The 21,659-nt window shown below is 44.3% G+C and overlaps 1 protein-coding gene across 1 annotated transcript; it reads right to left on the bottom strand.

The window, feature by feature from the left end:
* Positions 1 to 6,277: 6,277 nt before the first annotated feature.
* On the bottom strand, positions 6,278 to 21,321 carry LOC122553251 (otoraplin-like). The gene is made up of 4 exons (XM_043696835.2): positions 20,975 to 21,321; positions 10,508 to 10,647; positions 10,289 to 10,399; positions 6,278 to 7,427 (listed from the first exon to the last, which is right to left on the bottom strand). The coding sequence occupies exons 1-4, from the start codon at positions 21,189 to 21,191 to the stop codon at positions 7,404 to 7,406; spliced, it is 492 nt and encodes a 163-aa protein (XP_043552770.2). The 5' UTR covers positions 21,192 to 21,321; the 3' UTR covers positions 6,278 to 7,403.
* Between the last annotated feature and the right edge of the window lie 338 nt (positions 21,322 to 21,659).

Here is a 21,659-nt window from a genome sequence, read left to right as displayed (position 1 = left end):
GGCAATGCTGCACATTCCCAAATTCCCATCGCTCCACCGTTGGTGACCATGCTGCACATTCCCAAATTCCCATTGCTCCACCGTTGGTGACCGTGCTGCACATTCCCAAATTCCCATCGCTCCACCATTGGTGACCGTGCTGCACATTCCCAAATTCACATTGTTCCACCGTTGGTATCCGTGCTGCACATTCCCAAATTCCCATCGCTCTACCGTTGGTGACCATGCTGCACATTCCCAAATTTCCATTGCTCCACTGTTGGTGGCCGTGCTGCACTGTGCCCTGAGCTCTGGATTTCCCTCCTGAATCCTCTGCTACCCTCTTTGTGTTGCTCTGGGGGAAGGGTTACTGGTGGTAATATCACTGGGGGCTGATGGGTTAATGCACGTGGGTTCAAGCCTCATTGAGATACACTTGGAATTAAAGTTCCTGCCGCCCCCCCCCCCCCACCTCCAAGCCCAGCCCAGCCCAGTCCAGTCCCTCAGCTTTATGCAGACGGAAGCTGACAGAGGGAAACACTCCCAGGCTGCATTCGTGCAGCTGACCTCATGTGACTGCAAGGCCCCAGGTCAGCCAATCATTACCCTCCAGGGACCCCTTGTTGAGGCTCAGAAATTGTCAAATTGTCGGTCACATGTGCTGGGGGATTAGCAGCTGCTGATTGAGGACAGAGTGTTGGCACCAACCCTTCCTTCCTCCATCTTTCTGATCAACCCGCTCAGGGATGTTATGACCCCACCTCTGGTGCAGGTGGGACTTGAACCCACCTTTGGCTCAGAGGTGGGGACACTACCACAGGAGTTCTCCGATCCTTCTGCCTGGTAAAGGTGGATGGGGATTCTCCAGTAATGAGTCTTAGCAGCAGGAGGCAGTTTACTGCCCAACAAAAATAGATAGACATTCCAGAGGCCAATGAGACAAAGTCCTTCAGACTCTCAGGGGTCGGGGCAGGGTGGGGGAGCATGTCTGATCCCTGTTCCCTACCTCAGATTGCGTGTATCATCGGATTGGGAGGAGTCTAATACAGACTCCAAACCTTAACCCTTTCAGAAGCAGTACCAAGTCCACAACAGCAGGAAGGAACAGTGTGGGAGTGGGCTGTGGGGGTGAGGGGGGGGGAGGTGCTAGGTGCTAGTGAAGGCTCTGGAGACGATGACTCTGTTACACCCGGTGGGAGGGGGAGGCTCAGATCCAGCTCCGTGATGGTCATTGCTGTTTCAGGGCTCACGACCCTGAAATTTCAGTCCCCTCCCCCCCGCCCTTGGGGTCCTGGTCCCACAATCTTTGGGAAGCCCTTGTCCAAGCGGATATCAAATGGAACAATTAAAGGCTTTAATTGGCAGCTCAGAAAGGCCTTTCATCCACATCTACACTTTCTGATAGTTTCATTTCTTGGGCGGGAGGGCTCAGTTCTAAAGAAGGGTCTCCAGTCCAGAATCATTCACTTTGTTTTTTTCTCTCTCTCTCTCTCTCTCTCTCCACAGGTTCTGCCAGACCTGCTCAGTTTCTCCAGCGTTCTCAGTGTTTTCGATTTCTGGCAACCGCAGGATTTTGTTTGTGTCATTTTGTTTTGTTTGATGGGGAAGTTCTCCACTTGATTAAACGAGGGCTAACGAATGCTCACTCATTAAAGCTTGAATATCCATGTTCTTGTTATTTATATTTCTAAGTGAGTTGTAAATAATAAAGGAGAGTGAGTGAGAAGGGGAGACAAGATGAAATTACTTCAGTTTTGCTGCCACCTTCAGTTACTCTTTTTAAATCACATTAAAATATTTTTGAAAATGCTGAGGACGTCTTGAATCAGTTTGGAGATGTGGATAAAGCGCCTATCTGACACAAGCCTTAAAAAACATGTTTCCACATCAGAATAGTTACAAACATACGGGTTAGAAACAGGAGTAGGCTACGTTTGCAGATGATACAAAGATAGGTAGAGGGACAGATAGTACTGAGGTGGCAGGGAGGCTGCAGAAGGATTTGGACAGTTTAGGAGAGTGGGCAAGCAAGTGGCAGATGGAGTACAACGTGGGAAAGTGTGAGGTCGTGCACATTGGAAGGAATAGGCGCCTGGACTATTTTCTAAATGGGGAGAACATTCATAAGTCTGAAGTGCAAAGAGACTTGAGAGTTCTGGTCCAGGATTCTCTCACGGTAAACTTGCAGGTTGACTCAGTACTTAGGAAGGCAAATGCAATGATGGCATTTATTTTGAGAGGACTTGAATATAAAAGTAGGGATATACTTATTATGCTCTATCAGGGCCTGGTCCGACCACACTTGGAGTATTGTGCACAGTTTTGGGCACCATATCTCAGGAAGGATTTACTGTCCTTGGAACATGTTCAGAGGAGGTTAGCGAGAATTGTCCAGGGAATGAAAAGCTTAACATATGAGGAAGGTTTGAGGAGTCTGGGTTTATACACAATGGAGTTTAGAAGGATGACGGGGAATCTATTTGAAACATACAGAATACTGAATGGCCTGGACAGAAGGTGTTGCCATTGGCAGGAGAGACTAAGATCCAAGGGCACAGCCTTAGAGTAAAGGGAAGATCTTTTAGAATGGAGATAAGGAGAAACGTCTTCAGCCAGAGAGTGGTGAATCTGTGATTCATTGCCACAGAAGGCTGTGGAGGCCGGGTCATCGAGTATATTTAAGACTGAGATGGCTAGTTTCTTGAGGACCAAGGGGATCGAGGATTATGGGGAGAATGGGGTTGAGGAACATATCAGCCACGATTGAATGGCAGAGCAGACTCGATGGACTGAATGGCCTAATTGCTGCTCCTATGTCTTATAGTCAGCCGCTCTGCCCCTTGAGCCATGCTGCATCATTCCATAAGAACATGACTGATTGGATTACTCCACTTTGCCTCCGACCCCTAATCTCACCTCTCACCTCCATTTGCTTACCAAGAATCCCCCCACCTCTGAAAGTGATACAATGCCATCCTCTGCTGGAGTCCGGTCAGTGCTGCAAAGCAGAGGGGAAACCATCAGAGTTTGCCAGGAGGCATGTCATGTGCTTCTCTGTCAGAGAGCTCGTTCATGACAATTTATAAAAGTACATTATGGCCCTGATAATGGAAGTTCATATCGCGGAAAGTGTAAACCAAAGCAGTACAAATTCACTAATACAAAACTCAGTTCTTAGGGCAAAAAAGGGTATGGGGGAGAAAGTGGGTACAGGGGACTGAGTTGGATGATCAGCCATCATCTTATTGAATGGGGCAGCAGACTTGCAGGGCTGAATGGCCTACTACTGCTGCTAGTTTGTGTGTTTCAACATTAACAAGTGCAACCTTCTGCCCCTCTTGATTAAACTGACCCCTCCAGACCTTGCACCATCAGCCAATGGCGAAAAACAATATGCAGGAGGTGGCCAATGTTAGAGTAGAGTAGGCCGGCCTCGAGAGGAAATAATTTGAAGCACTTTAACTGATGCACTGTCATCAGTGAACGTGTGAGAGGTGGGAGCACAGGAGAATGTATAGGTCAGTGAGTAAATACAGGTCAATGGACAAATACACGTCGGGGAGGATAATGGAGAGCGAAGAGAGAGGTTTTAAATATCCTAGATATTCCAAGGGTCAGAGTGTGCTCGAAGCAACACAAAGTGAAGGTGTACACTCAGGACCCTGTGAAATCCCAAATGTAGCTGACTCCCTGGTAACATCCTGGGAATTTGGAGATTGGAATGGGCTGTTTCCCAGCTTCTGGAACATTCCAAAAGAATCCATTAAAGGTGGAGAAATCGGAGAGTTCCGACTCACTTAAGCCAATAGTTACCCGAAGTTTGACCCCTGTGCAACTGCAATACTGCCCATCCCTGGTCAATCGCTGACCCTTTCACAATGACACTCTCAGAGATGTGCCAATGAGGGTAGAGAGTCTGGCATGTGTCAGATGCCATCATTAATATAGATGGGGGTGTACGGAGACCCTGGGGCTGAGATGTCGGTGCTGGGTGTCGGAAGATGAGGGGAAATGGCCAGTAGCCGCTCAGACTTTCATGCTGGAAATTCTTGATGTGTGGTTTCTCTCCAGTGGAAGGGGGGGGAAGAGAGAGGAGAAAGCTGCAGATTAATGAGGTAACGTCAGGTTGGAAGGAAGGCGATAAGGAGCAGCAGTCCTTCCCGAGCGAGAATCCTGTCTTCACTCTGGGACTGAGTGAAACAGATAAACAAGGAACAGGAGTAAACCACTCAGCCCTTTGCGCCTGCTCCACCATTCAATAAGATCTGATTTTAACCTGAATCTGCCCTCCTCCATATCCCGATAAACTTGGGAATCAAGAATCACTGCCTTAAAAATATTTAAAGATTCTGCATCCACTGCCTTTTGAGGAAGAGAATTCCAAATATTCTCAACCCTCAGAGAGAAAATGTTTCCTTGTGACTGGTTTCAATGGGTGCCCCTTGCTTTAAAACAGTGACCCCAGTTTTAGATTCTCCCACAGGTGGAAATATCATTTCCACATCCACCCCAGCAAGTCTGGTATGTTTCAATAAAGTCACCTCTAACTCTTCGAAACTGCGAAGATCTAACCTTCTAACATTTCCCCATAAGGCAATCCTTATGAATCGTGAGGAAAATGTGAATTGTTGTTCCCAATGTTGAGATAAGTTTCACTTGACTTCTCAAGTGACTCTGCCAGATTTCTCACCATTATTGAGACCCTGGGATGTTTATACTTTCAGAGTTAAGCAAGTCTCTAATAAGCAACAACTTGCTCTATTAATGTTTGGGAATGTAGTGAGTGACATCCAATACTTGAGGTAATTGTTTTTGTTTGCATCTTCTGCAATCTCAGTTTTCAATAATAGGACGTAATATACTCCTATAACTTTTTATGAATGAAGTATACTTCAGAGAAACAAAGACGTACGAATTCGCTCCCCTCCTGTCTCCTGTCTGATGATGCTTGTGCAGTACTGTCCATCTTCCAGCAGAGGGTGGCATTGTATCACTGCCATCAGAAAGCAGACAAACAGGTTTCAGTAGTTATGGGAGACCCGCACCAATCAACCAAACCGCCCCGTGGCCCAACATTTCAACTCCCCCTCCCACTCTGCCGAGGACATGGAGGTCCTGGGCCTCCTTCACCACCGCTCCCTCACCACCAGATGCCTGGAGGAAGAACGCCTCATCTTCCGCCTCGGAACACTTCAACCCCAGGGCATCAATGTGGACTTCAACAGTTTCCTCATTTCCCCTTCCCCCACCTCACCCTAGTTCTAAACTTCCAGCTCAGCACTTTCCTCATTCCTGAAGAAGGGCTAATGCCCGAAACGTCGATTCTCCTGTTCCCTAGATGCTGCCTGACCTGCTGCGCTTTTCCAGCAACACATTTCCATCTCTGATCTCCAGCATCTGCAGACCTCACTTTCTACTCTATCCCCACCCCCACCCTCCTTGAGCTTATCTCTCCACGCTTCAGGCTCTCTGCCTTTATACCTGTTGGACTATAACCTGGTGTTGTGTGATTTTTAACTTTGTACACCCCAGTCCAACAACGGCACCTCCAAGTCAGGTTTCAGTAGGAGATGCTTTGATCATTTTTTATAATTAACTCATTTGCCTGAAGACAAATATCATTAAAGGTCAAAGAGGAAGGGAAATAAAAGACTGCTGATCATTTCTTGATCCTTGCATCATGTGTTGGTGCAACTAACAGCAAACTCCTTGCATAGTTACAATTGTTGCCTGTTAAGTAGGGACAATGGATAGTGGTTAATGATTAATGCGATCAGACGGGGGGGGGTCAGTTAGTTTTCAGAGTGGCGCCAGCAGCGAGGGTTCAATTCCCACACCAGATAAGGTTGCTATGAAGGATTCTCGTTCTCAACCTCTCCTGAGACATGGTGACCCTCAGTTTCATAGAATCCCTACAGTGTGGAATCAGGCCATTCGGCCCATCAAGTCCACAATGACCCTCCAAAGCACATCTCACCCAGATCCAACCCCTCTACCCCATCCCTGTAATCTTGCACTTCCCAAAGCTAATCCACCTAAGCTTTGGACTGTGGGAGGAAACCGGAGCACCCGGAGGAAATCCATGCACACACGGGGAGAATGTGTAATCTCTAAACAGACAGTTGTCCAAGGGTGGAATCGAACCCGGGTCCTTGGTGCTGTGAGTAGCACTGGTCTCTCTAATGAGGGAGTGATGCTATGGTGACTTTATCTAATGCTTTATACAACAGTCTTCTATTTCTTAAAACCTGCTATCCTGATGCTGTTAACCACACACAAATCATAGAACAAACATGAATGAATGAATCAAATTAAAATGCTTTAATATTGCTTGTATGTATCTTTCAAGAGCTGTAGAGTGTATGGTTACTGGTTCACTATGGATAACCCATGGTTCATATACACACTGAAGCTGAACAACATAACATCTAAACATTGAAGGTGGAGGGACAGCGCTTGAGAGAGCGGTTAATAAAGTATAGAGTGCTCTCAGCTTTATTAACAGGGGCATAGGGTTAAAGAGCAAGGAGTAATGTTGAACTTGTACAAGACATTTGTTAGACCTCAGCTGGAGTACAGTGTACAGTTGTGGGCCTGACATTATCAGAAAGAAGTAAATACATTGGAGAGAGGGAGCAGAAGTGATCCACAAGAATGGTTCCTGGGATGAGGAACTTCAGCAGTGAGGGTAGACTGAAGAATTTGGGACTGTTCTCCTTGGAGAAGACTGGGAGGAGAATTGGCAGAGGTTTTCAAACTCATGAATGGATTAGATAGAGCAGACAGGGAGAAGCTGTTCCCCAATCATAAAAGAAACAAGAATGAGCAGGACATAAAAGTGATTTGAAGCGATGAAGCAAAAATGAAGTGAGAAAAGGCATTTTCACCCAGCGAGTGGTTAGGGTGTGGAATACACTGCCTGGAAATGTGGTGGAGGCAGGTTCAATTTAGGCATTCAAGAGGGACACTGGATGGTTATTTAGATAGAAGTGTGGTGCAAGGATATGGGGAAAAGGCAGGAGATTGTTACTAGATAATCCAGTGACTGGTTAATAGTGTTAGTACAGGCACAATGGCTCGAATGGCCTCTTTTAGCGATACAGCAATTCTGTGGTGGGTGTCCTTGGAGAATTAATCAATCAGTTGCTCCTAAACAGTAGAATTCATATTAAATAGAGCAATTAAAGTTTTATAGCCAGCTATCTCCCATCAATGAAAAATAAATGGACTTTCCAAACAAATCTAACAACAGAAAGGTACAAAACAGGTGACTTAGATCAGATTTCCACTTGCAGTACATGGAATGGGACAGAACTTCCATTAAAGCTCCCGGCAACAGGGAACACAAATGATCTTCTCATTGACGTCGTAATTAGCTCCACATTTTTCTTTGATGACACTGTTTATTGAGCTGGTCGTTAACATCAGTCACAGTAGAAGTCAATAGCCTGAGGGGAAATTTGAAACAAAATGGGAAGAGCAGATTCTAAAACCAATTAATCACCACTTCCTTAAACTCTGTCATTTAGAAACATCCGTCAGTCATTAAGAACATATTGAAAGGGTGAGTTAAACCATTTCCCTCATCAGGCAGTATAACTTGACCATGCTCTGTTCTGAAGAAGTTTCACCAAACTCAAAACATTAACTCAGTTTCTCTCTCTCCACAGATGGTGCGAGGCCTGCTGAGTTTCTCCAGCACTTTGAGTTTGTTTCAGATTTCCAGCATCAACAATATTGTCCTTTTATTGTAAGTTTATCGTGATCAGATTCGAGAAGAACATAAGCACTGGGAGCAGGAGGAGACCATTCAGCCCTTCAAATCTGCACTGCTGCTGCTGATCTCATCATGGCCTCAACCCCACTTTCCTGCCCACTCCCCGGAATCCTTCAATGGACGGCATGGTGACTCGGGGGTTAGCACTGCTGTTTTACAACGCCAGGGACCCAGGTTCGATTCCAGCCTCGGCTGACTGTCTGCATGGAGTTTGCACATTCTCCCAGTGTCTGCTTGGGTTTCCTCCAAGTGCTCTGGTTTCCTCCAACAGTCCAAAGATGTGCAGGTCAGGGTGGATTGGCCAGGCTACATTGTCCATAGTGTTCAGGGATGTGTATGTTAGGTGCATTAGTCAGGGATAAATGTACGGGGAATGGGTCTGGGTGGGTTACTCTTTGGAGTGTCATTGTGGACTTGTTGGGCCGAAGGGCCTGTTTCTACACTGTCGAGATTCTCTGAACCTACTGTTAATTAAAACCCGTCTGTCTGCTCCTTAAATTTATTTAGTGTTACAACGTCCATAAGGCTTTTCCTACCAGGACAACACATGGAAGACAACTTTCCAGTAATGATAAAGTTAACAGAGCTATTAACTTGAAGAGTTCATGAATAGATGAGCAAGAAGTGGGGCCCTGCGTGTTTTCACGCATGCCATGTACATAGAACATACAACACACTTTGTACAGGCTCATTCACTGGTATTTATGACTACGTTGATAAGAGTATTGTTGCTAATGCACACAGTCTCTGATGTCCATCTGGGCAGCTTTAATATGAGACAGTGTCTCTCCCCAGTTCTTGTCTCTGCTACAAAGGGGGACCACCTCTCATCCCCCCTGTCCAATTCTCTTTGATATGTTTCAATGAAATCACCGCTCATTCTTTCAAGCAGCAGTGAGCATTGGCACGATCTTTGCTCGTGAGTTAATGGGCTAGTGGCCAGGATCTCGGTTTAACAGCAGGATTTTAAGGATGGTAGAGAGGAGGAGGAGAGGGAACACCAGGCCCCAGGCCAACAGTCAAAGGCACACCTCCTCATGGTACAGGTGGGGAGATTGGAGGAGTGTCCACAGTTCAGAGGGTATTGTGTGTGTGTGTGTCTGTGTGTGCGTGTCTGTCAGTGTGTGTGTGTCTGTGTCTCTGTGCGGGTCTATGGCTCTGTCTGTGGCTGTGTGTCAGTGGCTGTGTGTCTGTGTGTGTGTGTGTGACACTCAACCCAGATGCCTGTTGTTATAACTAACCCTGAGCATAGATTCATGGGGGTCTACAGCACAGTAAAAGACCCCTCAGCCCATCATGTGATGCTAGTTAAAGACAACCATATAATCCCTATCGCGTGGAGGCAGGCCATTCGGCCCACCCTGACTCTCCTACCCTATATCTGCATTTCCCATGGCTAATCCACCTAGCCTGCATAACGCAGGACACTATGGGACAATTTAACATGGCCAATCCACCCTAACCTGCACATCTTTGGAGTGTGGGAGGAAACTAGAGCAAAACCAAGGAGAACGTGAAAACTCTATGCAGACAGACTTCCAAGGGTAGAATCAAACCCAGGACACTGGTGCTGCAAGGCAGCAGTGCTAACCACTGAGCCACCATGCCACCCTAACTATTCAATCCCATGTTCCACCTCTTGGCCTAAAGCCTTTTATGTCTCGGTACTGCAACGTCTAAATGCAAGAAAATACTTGGTAAAATTGATGGGGGTTTCTGCTTCTCCCACCCTGACAGGCAATGAATTCCTGTGACAATTTCCAGAGCGGGTCCAGTCATCACCACCCCGCCCCCTCCCAAAATCCCCACCCCCACCCCGAGACTGATCCGATTTTGATGAGCCTCCAAGCAGGATCCACCGGGAAAGGGTCCTCCTCCAATTTCCAGCTCCTCCATCACCCCCTCCCCTCTCCGAGGCTGGCTTCCACCATCAAGAACCCTCGGGAATCTGGTGGGGGCTCAACCGGAAGGATCGATAATGGGGGGAGTTAGATTTAAGGGGCAGGGGGTTTCGAGGGAGCGTGAGGAGAAACCTTTTCACCCGTTGAGTGGTGGGAATCTGGAACTGACTGCCTGTGAGGTTCAGGCAGAAAGCCTGAGAACATTTAGAAAGTATTTAGATGCGCACTTGGGATGCCCAAGATAAACAAGGCTATGATCCAAGTGCTGGAGAATGGGATTTGAATAGTTTTTTTTTGCTGACACAGACTCAGGGACAGTCTGTGCTGTAGACCTCAATGACTTACAACCCATCAGAACTGATCAACTCTCTCAGCTCCAGAAGCAGGGGTGTGCTTTACAAAGGGAAAAGTCATAGATAAAATTAAGCTGGACTTACTTAACTATTTACAACTAACATAAGACTTTAACAGGATCAGGCCCAGGAGAGAGGCTAGGGAAGGGTGAGAGGAGAGTATTCAGGGAGAGAAGACAGCAAAGAGAGAAAGACACATTCTTAATGCAGTTGGAAAGTGGCTAAAAGATTAATTCTGACTCTGTGGATGCTTCTGAAAGACTCAGTCAAATACTCACGGTGGTGGGAAGTCGCACTGTTGTGTTCTGGAACACATACTGCTCATCGATTATAGTGCTGGGGAAATAACCGACAACACCCATCTCATCGACAGGCTCCTCGCTGTAAATCTGTCAAGGGAGAGTCAAAATGTGAACATGCAGTAGACAAATACATGGCAAAGAGGTGGTTAGTGATTTTCAGAATGATTGCTTTCTGCGTAAAATGCACGGACTTACACTTCCTGACCAGAATTCGCCTCCTTTACGTTCCCGAACCAGCTTGGAATAGATGTAGATCAGCTGTCCCTCCTTCAGGTTGAGAAACCTGCAGTCGGGTGCAATGTAGTCATCGACTACACGGCCAGTTGAGATCGCATCTGAAAGACAAAACATGCATTCCACTTCAACTCCCCCAAAGCACCGAAAAAAAGATTTATTTTCCAGGTCACTCAAAATCAATGTGATGACAATGTGAGAAACTTTGCCCTGATTTATCCTCCATGTCAGCAAACACAGTCAGTCACTGTGTAGGTATAAATATGTGCTGCGTTACCATCACAGACACACTGGAGGTATTACTTAAATGGTGAAAAATTGCAGCATGCTGCTGTGCAGAGTTACCTGGGCGCCCTTGTGCATGAACCATAGAGTCATAGTCATAGAGATGTACAGCATGGAAACAGACCCCTTGGTCCAACTCATCCATGCTGAACAGATAACCCAACCAAATCTAGCCCCATTTGCCAACACTTGGCCCATATCCCTCCAAACCCTTCCTATTCATATACCCATCCAGATGCCTTTTAAATGTTGCAATCGTACCAGCCTCCACCACGTCGTCTGGTAGCTCAATCTATACACACACCACCATCTGTGTGAAAAAGTTGCCCCTTGGGTCCCTTTTATATCTTTCCCCTCTCACCCTAAATCTGTGCCCTCTAATTCTGGACTCCCCCACCTCAGGAAAGAGACTTTGTCTATTTATTTACACAACACCAGGTTAGAGTCCAACGGGTTTAATTGGAAGCACACTAGCTTTCGGAGCGACGCTCCTTCATCAGGTGATAGTGTGGCGTCGCTCTGAAAACTAGTGTGCTTCAAATTAAACCTGTTGGACTATAACCTGGTGTTGTGTGATTTTTAACTTTGTACACTCCAGTCCAACAGCGGCATCTCCAAATCTTGTCTATTTATTCTATCCATATCCCTCATGATTTCATAAACCTCTACAATAACACCCTAAATAACACCCCTCAGCCTCCGACGCTCCAGGGAAAACAGCCCCAGATTCTTCAGCCCCTCCCTGTAGCTCAAATCCTCCAACCTTGGCAACATCCTTGTAAATCTTTTCTAAATCCTTTCAAGTTTCACAACATCCTTCCGATAGGAAGGAAACCAGAATTGCACGCAATATTCCAACAGTGGCCTAACCAGTGTCCTGTTCAGCCGCAACATGACCTCCCAACTCCTGTACTCAATACTCTGACCAATAAAGGAAATCATACCAAACGCCTTCTTCACTATCCTATCTACCTGTGACTCCACTTTCAAGGAGCTATGAACCTACACTCCCAGGTCTCTTTGTTCAGCAACACTCCCTCGGACCTTACCATTAAGTGTATAGATCCTGCTCTGATTTTTTTTTTTGAAAATGCAGCACCTTGCATTTATCTAAATAAAACTCCATCTGGACTTGTCTCAGCCCATTGGCCCATCTGATCAAGATCCTGTTGTAATCTGAGGTAACCTTCTTTGCTGTCCACTACACGTCCAATTTTGGTGTCACCTGCAAACTTACTAACTGTACCTCTTATGCTCACATCCAAATCATTTATATAAATGACAAAAAGTAGTGGACACAGGCCTCCAGTCTGAAAAACAACCCTCCACCATAACCCTTGAGCCAGTTCTGTATCCAAATGGACAGTTCTCCCTGTTTTCCATGAGATCTAACCTTACTAACCAGTCTCCCATGGAGAACCTTGTTGAACATATTACTGAAGTCCATATAGATCATGACATTCCTGATTAAGGGCTTTTGCCCAAAACATCGATTCTCCTGCTCCTCGGACATTGTCTGACCTACTGTGCTTTTCCAGCACCATACTCTCGACTCCATATGGATCACGTTCATCGCTCTGCCCTCATTAATCCTCTTTGTTACTTTTTCAAAAAACACAAAACAGGTTCGTGAGACATGATTTCCCACACTCAAAGTCATGCTGACTATCCCTAATCAATCCTTGCCTTTCCAAATATGTGTAAACTCTGTCCTTCAGGATTCCCTCCAACAACTTGCCCACCACCGAAGTTAGGCTCACCGGTCTATAGTTCCCTGGCTTGTCCTTACCACTCTTCTTAAATAGTGGCACCACATTAGCCAACCACCAGTCTTCCGGCACCTCACCTGTGACTATCGATGATACAAATATCTCAGCAAGGGGCCCAACAATCACTTCCCTAGCTTCCCACAGAGTTCTAGGGTACACCTGATCAGGTCCTGGTGATTTATCCATCTTAATGAGTTTCAAGACATCCAGCACTTCCTCCTCTGTAATATGGACAGTTTTCAAGGTGTCACCATCTATTTCCCTACATTCTATATCTTCTATGTCCTTTTCCACAGTAAACACTAAGCAAAATATTTGTTTAGTAACACCCCCATCTCTTGAGGCTCCACACAAAGGCCACCTTGCTGATCTTTGAAGGGCCCTATTCTCTGCCTAGTTACCCTTTTGTCCTTAATGTATTTGTAAAAACTCTTTGCATTCTCCTTAACCCTATTTGCAAAAGCTATCTTACTTCTTTTTGTCCTCCTGATTTCCTTCTTAAATATACTCCTACTGCCTTTATACTCTAAGGATTCACTCGATCTCTCCTGTCTATACATGACATATGCTTCCTTTTTTTTTAAACCAAAACCTCCGTTTCTCTAGTCATCCAGCATTCCCGATACCTACCAGCTTTTCCTTTCACCTTAACAGGAGTATACTGTCTCTGGACTCATCTCATTTCTGAAGGCTTCCCATTTTCTAGCCGTCCCTTTACCTGTGAACACCTGCCCCCAGTCAGCTTTTGAACGTTCTTGCCTAATACCATCAAAATGACCCTTCCTCCAATTTCAACTTTTAGACAAAAGGTTAGTTTGCAGGTGCAGCAGGTTATTAGGAAGGCAAATGGAATTTTGTCCTTCATTGCTAAAGGGATTGAGTTTAAAGCAGAGAGGTTATGTTGCAGCTGTGTAGGGTGCTGGTGAGGCCACACCTGGAGTACTGTGTACAGGTTTAGTCCCCCTACCTGAGAAAGGATGTACAGGCACTGGAGGGAGTGCAGAGGAGGTTCACTCAGTTGGTTCTGAAATTGAGAGGGTTGGCTTATGAGGAGAGATTGGGTAGACTGGGACTATACTCACTGGAATTTAGAAGAATGAGGGGGGACCTTATAGAAACATATAAAATTATGAAGGGAGGAGATAAGATAGGAGAAGGGAGGTCATCTCCACTGGCAGGTGAAAGTAGAACTAGAGGACAAAGAGTCAAAATAAGGAGCAGCGGATTTAGGGCTGAGTTAAGGAGGAACTTCTTCACCCAGAGGGTTGTGAATCTGTACAATTCCCCACCCAGGGAAGCAGTTGAGACTACCTTGTTGAATGCTTTTAAGGCAAAAATCGATAGATCTTTGAACAGTGAAGGAATTAAGTGTTATGGTGAGCGTGCGGGTAAGTGGAGCTGAGTCCACAGAAAGATCAGCCATGATCTTATTGAATGGCGCAGCAGGCTCGAGGGGCCAGACGGCCCACTCCTGCTCCTAGTTCTTATGTTCTTATAAATATGTGCTGAGTAACTATCACTGTCTTTGTGTCGGTATAAATATGTGCTGTGTTCCTGTCACAGTCACTCTGTGGGTAGAGGTAAAGCAGGGTTGGATGGCTATTGTCTATTTTTAATAGATATTTTTATTGAAGAAAAAGGAAATTTTTTAAAACTTTTTTTTACAAACTTACAAAATAACACAAACAAATATAAACACTAATATACAATTAAATATTAAATAAATAATAACCAAAACACAACAAAAGAAAAAAAAGACTCAAGTACTAATCTAACCTACAAATAACCAAAGCATATGATAAAATATCTTACATTACTCAAAAACAAGATAACATAGTAATTAAATAATGAAGTACATGCTCAGAATGAATTAACATCAAGTCATAATAAAACCTGTATTCATACGGGGTTCCTCCCCCTGGGAGCCCCCAGGCCAGCCAGAACCACTACCACAACTAGATAAAAGCCCTTGACAATATGGCCAAAATATCTATATAGTTCAGGAAGGGTTGTCATATTTTATAGAATAATTCAGTTTTTTTGGTGCACCATATTTGTAAGGAAGTCGAGGGGAATACATCCCATGATTAACCTGTGCCAATTCGAAAGTCCTGGAGAGCCCTCAGCTACCCAGTTTACTAAGATATTTTTCCTTGCACAAAAAGGAGAGATTGGAGAATAATTTCCTCCCGTGCACATCTAGGGAGGGCAGGCTCAAAAAGCCCAGGAGAAGAGATACTGGATCTACTCCAATTTCCGCTCCCAAGATTTCTGTCAGAGCATTTGCTACTCTCATCCAGTATTTGTGGATCTTATGACATGTCCATAAGCAGTGTGTGAGAGTGTCCACTTCTATTTTACATTTAGGACACATTGGAGATGCTCCTGCCCTAAATTTTGCCAATCGCTCCGGTGCTATGTGAGTCCTATGGAGTATCTTTAATTGAATAGCTTGGGTTCTATTACAAATGGAGATCTTTCTGGCATTTTCCCAGATGTCGTCCCACATTTCTGAAGGGATTTCCAACCCCAATTCCTGATTCTATGTTTTAAACAATTGTTCCATGTCTTCCTAAACTTCGTTCTGTAATGAGTGATAGTTCAGGAAGGGTTGTCATATTTTATAGAATAATTCAGCTGACCGAGGGTGGACCCATTGGCCATAACACTCTTCTTTCCCTATCCGATTTATAAGAGCTATCCAATAATGTGGTCTTCTTCTGTATATAATCTCGAATTTGGAAATATCGAAAAAGGTCTCCATTAGGCAGTCCAAACTTCTGGTGCAGCTGTTCAAAAGACAACATAACCTCCCCATCGAACAGGTCCCCTAAGCAAGAAATACCCCTGGACCTCCAGGTTTTAAATGTAGCGTCTGTGTATCCCGGTTGAAAATTCCATGCTCTCACTATAAGAGTATAAGGAGAGATTTCTTGTGAATTGCCCTTGTCTGCTGCATTATCTTCCAAGCTTTAATTGTATTTAATACAATAGGGTTTTTACAATGGTCCATAATAACTTTCATCTTATCTAAAAATAAGAGATTAATGAGAGGACACTTTGCTTGAGAATCCTCAATGTCCAGCCAAATTTATTGTGGGTCAGACGAGACCCAGTCGGCTACGTAGCTTAATAGAGAATTCAGCTGGTACTTCCTAAAGTCTGGAAAATTCAGCCCTCCCCTTGCTTGTGGAAGCTGCAGCTTCTTTAATTTAATAAGGGGCCGTCTATGATTCCAAATAAAAGAACCAAGCCAACTGTATAGTTTATGCAATGCCGGCCTCTGCAACATTACAGGGAGCATTCTCATAGGGTATAGGAGACAAGGCAAAATATTCATTTTAATTAGAGCTATTCTGCCTAACCAAGATATCGGGAGATCCCCCCCAGCGTTGAAGGTCCTGCCTTATCCTCTCTAATAGGTGCACAAAATTGGCTTTATACAGCTGAGCAAATACTGAGGTGATAAAAATACCTAAATATAAAAAACCCTCCAGAGACCACAGTAAGGGTAAGCAAGACCCTTCCAATAAATTGGACATACTAGCGAGACCACCCATCGGCATGGCCTCCGATTTTGTAACCTGAGAACGCACTAAATAAATTGATTATTTGGATCAGGCGGGGCACGGATATCAAAGGATCACTAAGAAAAAGGAGAACATCGTCTGCATAAAGGGTAATTTTATGTTTACCCGAACCAACCCTTGGAGCCATTATATTAGAATCGGCCCGTATAGCTTCCACTAGTGATTCAATTATTAGTGTGAATAATAACGGTGAGAGAGGACATCCCTGACGACAGCGCCTACCTACACTGAAGCTATCTGAGCCTAAACCATTAGTAATCACGACTGCTTTGGGGTCATTGTACAATATTGAGACCCATTTAGCGAATACCTCTCCGACACCGAACTTTTCCAGTGTGTAAATCAGATATGACCATTCAACCCGATCGAATGCCTTCTTCGCAACTAAAGAGACTACTATTCCCGGTATTCTTTCCTGATGACAGACTTGAATCACATTTAAAACCCTTCTAATATTATTAGATGATCTACAGCCCTTGATAAATCCCATCTGATCCTCTTTTATGATGTATGGTAAAACCCTCTCCAGCCTAAATGCTAATGTTTTAGAAAGAATTTTAAAATCTACATTTAGCAAAGATATTGGTCTGTATGATGTGCAATTTTCTGGGGCCTTTCCTTTTTTAAGAATGAGAGAAATATTTGCTTCTCTCATCAAAGGCGGGAGGCAGCCCCGACTATATGAATCATTGTACATGTCTATGAGTGGGCCAGCCAGTACCCCTATAAACTCTTTGTAGAATTCAGCCTGGAATCCATCTGGGCCAGGTGCTTTACCGCTCTGAAGCTGCCTGATTGCATCAAGTACTTCCTGGGTTGTCAGGGGAGCATTCAGGATCGACACCTGTTCCGGGGTTAAGTCTGGAAAGGCCAGGCTTTTAAAAAAGGACTCCATCTTCTTAGATCTCTCTTCACAATCCTGTGATTTATACAGATCAGAATAAAACTTTCTGAAGGCCGTATTGATCCTTTTGCGGTCATGAGTCAGAGTACTAGCACTTTCCCTAATGGACGTGATAGCATGAGGGGCCTTTTTTTTCCTTGCGAGATATGCTAGGTATCTAACAGGCTTATTGCCGTATTCATATAGTCTTTGCTTTGCAAATAATATTTCCCTCTTTGCCGTTTGGGTAAGTGCGGTATTCAAGGCTCCCTAAGGGCTGTGATCCTTTGTAGCTTAGTAATAGAGGGCCTGTCAACATATGCTGTCCCAGCTGCCTTCAAGCGAGCCTCGAGCAGATGCTGTTGTTCTCCCTTTTGTTTTTTCTGTGTCACTGATTATGAAATAATGAGACCTCTCGCATAAGCCTTAATGGTCTCCCACATCACCGACGGGTTACTGGCCGTGCCTGAGTTAATTTCCAAAAAGGTTTTGAATTCTTGAGAGAAATATTTTACGAATTTGCTATCCTTCATTAAGAAGGAATCCTTACACCAATGTCGGTGGCTTGTCTCATCGTCCCTAGTCTTAACTTCCATATATACTGCAGCATGATCAGAGATTATTATATTACCTATTTTGCAGGATAATACGGAGTTTAAAAATGTTGAAGGAGCAAAAAACATATCAATTCTATTATGACACTTATGTGGATTAGAGTAGAAAGTAAAGTCTCTGCTCTGCGGATGAAGGCACCTCCACACACTTACTAACCCTACTTCCTACTTATTCAAATCTGCCAATTGTCTGGATCTAAGAGATATACCCGCAGTACTCTTGGGTATCCTGTCTATCTCTGGGTCCATAGTACAAATAAAATCTCCTCCTATAATTGTATGACGAACTTCAAAAGCCATCAGTTTGGAGAACACTTCCGTTATAAATTTGAAGGGGTGTGCCAGGGGACAATAAAGATTCAAAATTCCATACTCCTCTCCATTTATGAGGGCTTTGATCAGTATATACCATCCAGATTCATCTTTTATCTGACTTAAGATTTTGAAAGGAAGCTTCTTCTGAATGAGAATGACTACTCCCCTACTTTTTGAATTAAAAGATGAAAAGAAGGCCTGATCGAATCCTCCTTGTTGTAATTTTAAGTGCTCTTTATCCAGAAGTGTGTCTCCTGTAAGAGAGCTATATCAACCCTTTCTTTTTGAGGCTTGACAGTATTTTCTTTCTTTTGATTGGGGAATTAATCCCCTTGACATTCCAGGTGCACCAGGCAAGTCCGAGACCCCCCAGGAGGAAGAACACCAAGCACAGACCGTAGAAAATTCACAAAAGTAGAAATTCTTTAATACGTTAACGCCAATATAATTAAAAACTATTTCTAAATAAGAAAAATATAAAACATATTTAAAAGGAGATTTTCCTCCTTGCTCCCAGGGGGCATCACTACCTGTCAGTAAACCCACCTTATCCTCTCCCAGCCAGTGCCCCGCCCTCAACTCAGGCACCCCATAATAAACAAATTCAAGTGTATTATAAAACCAAAGTTAAAAGTGAGTGTCCCATCCCCCCACCCACACCAACACTTAGATCCGTTTAGTAAAGATATTACAAAGTATAAACATATAAAACTATAAAGTTACAATCCCAGCAAGTAATAGATAAGTATAATAACAGAACAAAAAAGAACCCCTGGTCTAAAAAGAAATTGAGGTAGGACAAAGCAAATGCAACCCACCCCCCCCCCCCCCAACATGAATCAACTAAGCAGCCCAGCTTGTAAAAAAAAATGAAATCACATAGTGGATAACAAATAAGCCCCCCCTCCCTGCCCCCCTGGGAGACGATATTAAATAATAAAGATGATGAAAAGAGAAAGAAAAGGTAAACTGGGGGGGGGGGGGTGCAAAATAGCATCATTAGCCATACGGTTTAATTCTTACAGTCTATTTAAGAGAGTCCAAAAATTCTTTAGCCTTCTCCGGCGATCCAAATTTATAAACGTATCCTTCATGGCTGAAGCGCAGCGTTGCTGGGTAATGCAAGGAATATTGGATGTTTAAGTCTCTCAGACATTTCTTCGCCTCATCAAATGCCCTCCTTTTGCGGACCATGGCTGGAGAAAAATCCTGGAACAGCATAATCCTAGAGCCCTTGTACACCATGGCCTGGGGATCCTTCCCCAGGATTCTAGAGGCTTCCAGGAGCATCTGTTCCTCTCTGTAGCATTGGAGCCGGAACAGGACCAGCTGGGGGTGCTGGTCCGACCCGGGCCTGCATATAGCGATCAGGTGGGCACATTCTACCCGTACCTGGCCTGATCCTGTTCTCCAGGTGGGCACACTCTACCCGTACCTGGCCTGATCCTGTTCTCCAGCTTTAATATTTCAGGGAGCTATTGCTCCAAGAAAAACCTGCCAGCTGGCCTTCCCCTTCCCGTTCGGGAATATTTTTTCGACGGCCCTGATTGCTGATTCCTGAAGAAGGGCTTATGCCCAAAACGTCGATTCTCCTGTTCCTTGGATGCTGCCTGACCTGCTGCGCTTTTCCAGCAACACATTTTCAACTCAGAGCACTACAGACTCAGACTTGCTGGGTTGCTGCCATTTTGAATCTCCCGCTACTGTCTTTTTAAAACATTAATGAAGACAACGTGAAGAATGTGCCTTTGCAAGGGACGTACACAGAGAAATGCAGTGGTTTTTGCTACAGTTGTACATGTACAAAATTGGATTTGTTTGTTTCAAACAGAATTTTCTTTGAGTCAAACTCCAATGTTAGTTTGTTTCTTCTTAGATTACTGTACAGAACCAAACTGCTTTTGAGACTATATACGTATATAAAGATATTTTTATGAATAAAGTATGTTTTTGAAATAAGAAAACAAAAGCAATTGAAAAGTCAAATCCCTCAAGCCTGACTTTTTGATTTCCAAACATTGGCAAGCGAGGCCAGAGTGAGATTCAGATCTGCATAGAGAATTGTTGGGTAAGTTCACATTTCTTTTGGTGCTTTGCAGAAGCCAGAGCTGCACAGTGGCTCAGTGGTTAGCTCTGCTGCCTCACAGCGCCAGGGAAATGGATTCAATTCCACACTCGGGTGACTGTCTGTGTGGATTTCGCACATTCTCCGTGTCTCTGTGGATTTCCTCCCATTGTCCAAAGATGTGCAGGTTAGGGAGGATTGGCCATTCTAAATTGCCCCATAGTGTCCAGGGGTGTGTATGTTATGTGGGTTAGCCATGGGAAGTGCAGGGCAGGGGTTGGGTTTGGGTGGGATGCCCTTCGGAGGATCGATGTGGACTTGATGGGCCTAAAGGCCTGCTTTCACACTGTGGAGATTCTATTAAAAAAAAGGTTATACTGAAGCTTGGCATGAGGTAACGATGCTGAAAGACCAGCAGGGAATGTGAAGGGCTCACCTGATGAAATCATACTGCCACTTGCCTCACTGAGTGACTGTGATGATTCAGTTAAAAATCTCACAGCACCAGGTAATAGTCCAACAGGTTTGTCTGGAAGGACTAGCTTTCAAAGCGCCGTTCTGATGAAGGAGGTGGTGTTGTGTGATTTTTAATCTTGTAGACCCCAGTCCAACACCAGCACCTCCAAATCATGATGATTCAGGATCAAGGACATTGAGAAGATTTGGTTCAATATGTGTTCACTCCTAACTGTGCAGGACCAACAGCATTGGTGAAGGCACTAAGTTAAACCTACTGCAGCTATCCCAGGAAGTGAGTTTTTATTGTTCCAAGGATAGTAACAGCTAGATTTCAATGTGAGACTATCATGAAATAATACCTATTTTTCAATCACTGCTGAATATGAACAGTGACATGCTTATATCGGGGAAACCTTTTTTTACTGAAAAATGTAGAAAATCTACTTACAAATACAATCCTTGTCAGCACAGACTTTCCTCTTTGCCAGTTTGTCCATGAAATCTGCTTTCACATCTTGTGTTAATCCAAGCAGCAAAAATGGAAATAGATGACAGGCAAACTGTGCCAATTTAATTTTACTGATTGCAAACATTTTCTTTCTCCTTCCGGGCTTCAGAACAGCTTGGAATAGTCTCTCCTTGCTGCGATCACTTTTCCTTACCATCAAACATCTGGGTAAACATTTGCCGCCAATGTTCTTTCAGACGGTGAAATTTACAGACTTGTCTCAGACAGTGGGAGGGAAAGGAACGCTAACGGTTGTGTTTACCCAAGTCACTCCTCTGTAATAAATATTTACGATAATTAAAAGCGGTAGAGGTTAGTCCCTTCTCGGCTTGGAAGAACTACAACAATGTCTTGAGACTGCACAGCTACGTTTACAGAAGGGGGGGGGGGTTCAGGCAACTAAACTAGTGGTGATATGTAAACAGTGATTGCATTGCTACTGTCAAAAATTTGGGCATAATACCCAATTGCACAAAAAATGATCAAGACAGCAAGACAGAAAGAAGGGAGGGATGGGCAAAAGAAGGAAAGAAACAAATTCAGTTTGTATGGCATTTAGCATTAACACCAGATGACTCAAAGTACTTCACAACCAATACTTTTTGAACAGTTGCAATGTCAGTCA

This window comes from Chiloscyllium plagiosum, unplaced genomic scaffold (genome assembly GCF_037043375.1).
Source record: "Chiloscyllium plagiosum isolate Xiang-an unplaced genomic scaffold, Cpla_swu_hap1 HiC_scaffold_10, whole genome shotgun sequence".
NCBI classification, from domain to species: domain Eukaryota; kingdom Metazoa; phylum Chordata; class Chondrichthyes; order Orectolobiformes; family Hemiscylliidae; genus Chiloscyllium; species Chiloscyllium plagiosum.
The sequence above is the reverse complement of the archived record's forward strand: the minus strand, read 5'-3'. Positions and strand labels throughout refer to the sequence as shown.

Bases quoted from the DNA above. Each gene is read 5' to 3' on its own strand.
- LOC122553251 (XM_043696835.2), bottom strand. From the start codon at position 21,191: ATGGTAAGGAAAAGTGATCGCAGCAAGGAGAGACTATTCCAAGCTGTT. The intron at 10,648-20,974 runs GTAAGTAGATTT...TTTGTCTTTCAG, and splicing joins TGCTGACAAGGATTGTATTT to ATGCGATCTCAACTGGCCGT. The intron at 10,400-10,507 runs GTAAGTCCGTGC...CTCCCTTGACAG, and splicing joins GCGAATTCTGGTCAGGAAGT to ATTTACAGCGAGGAGCCTGT.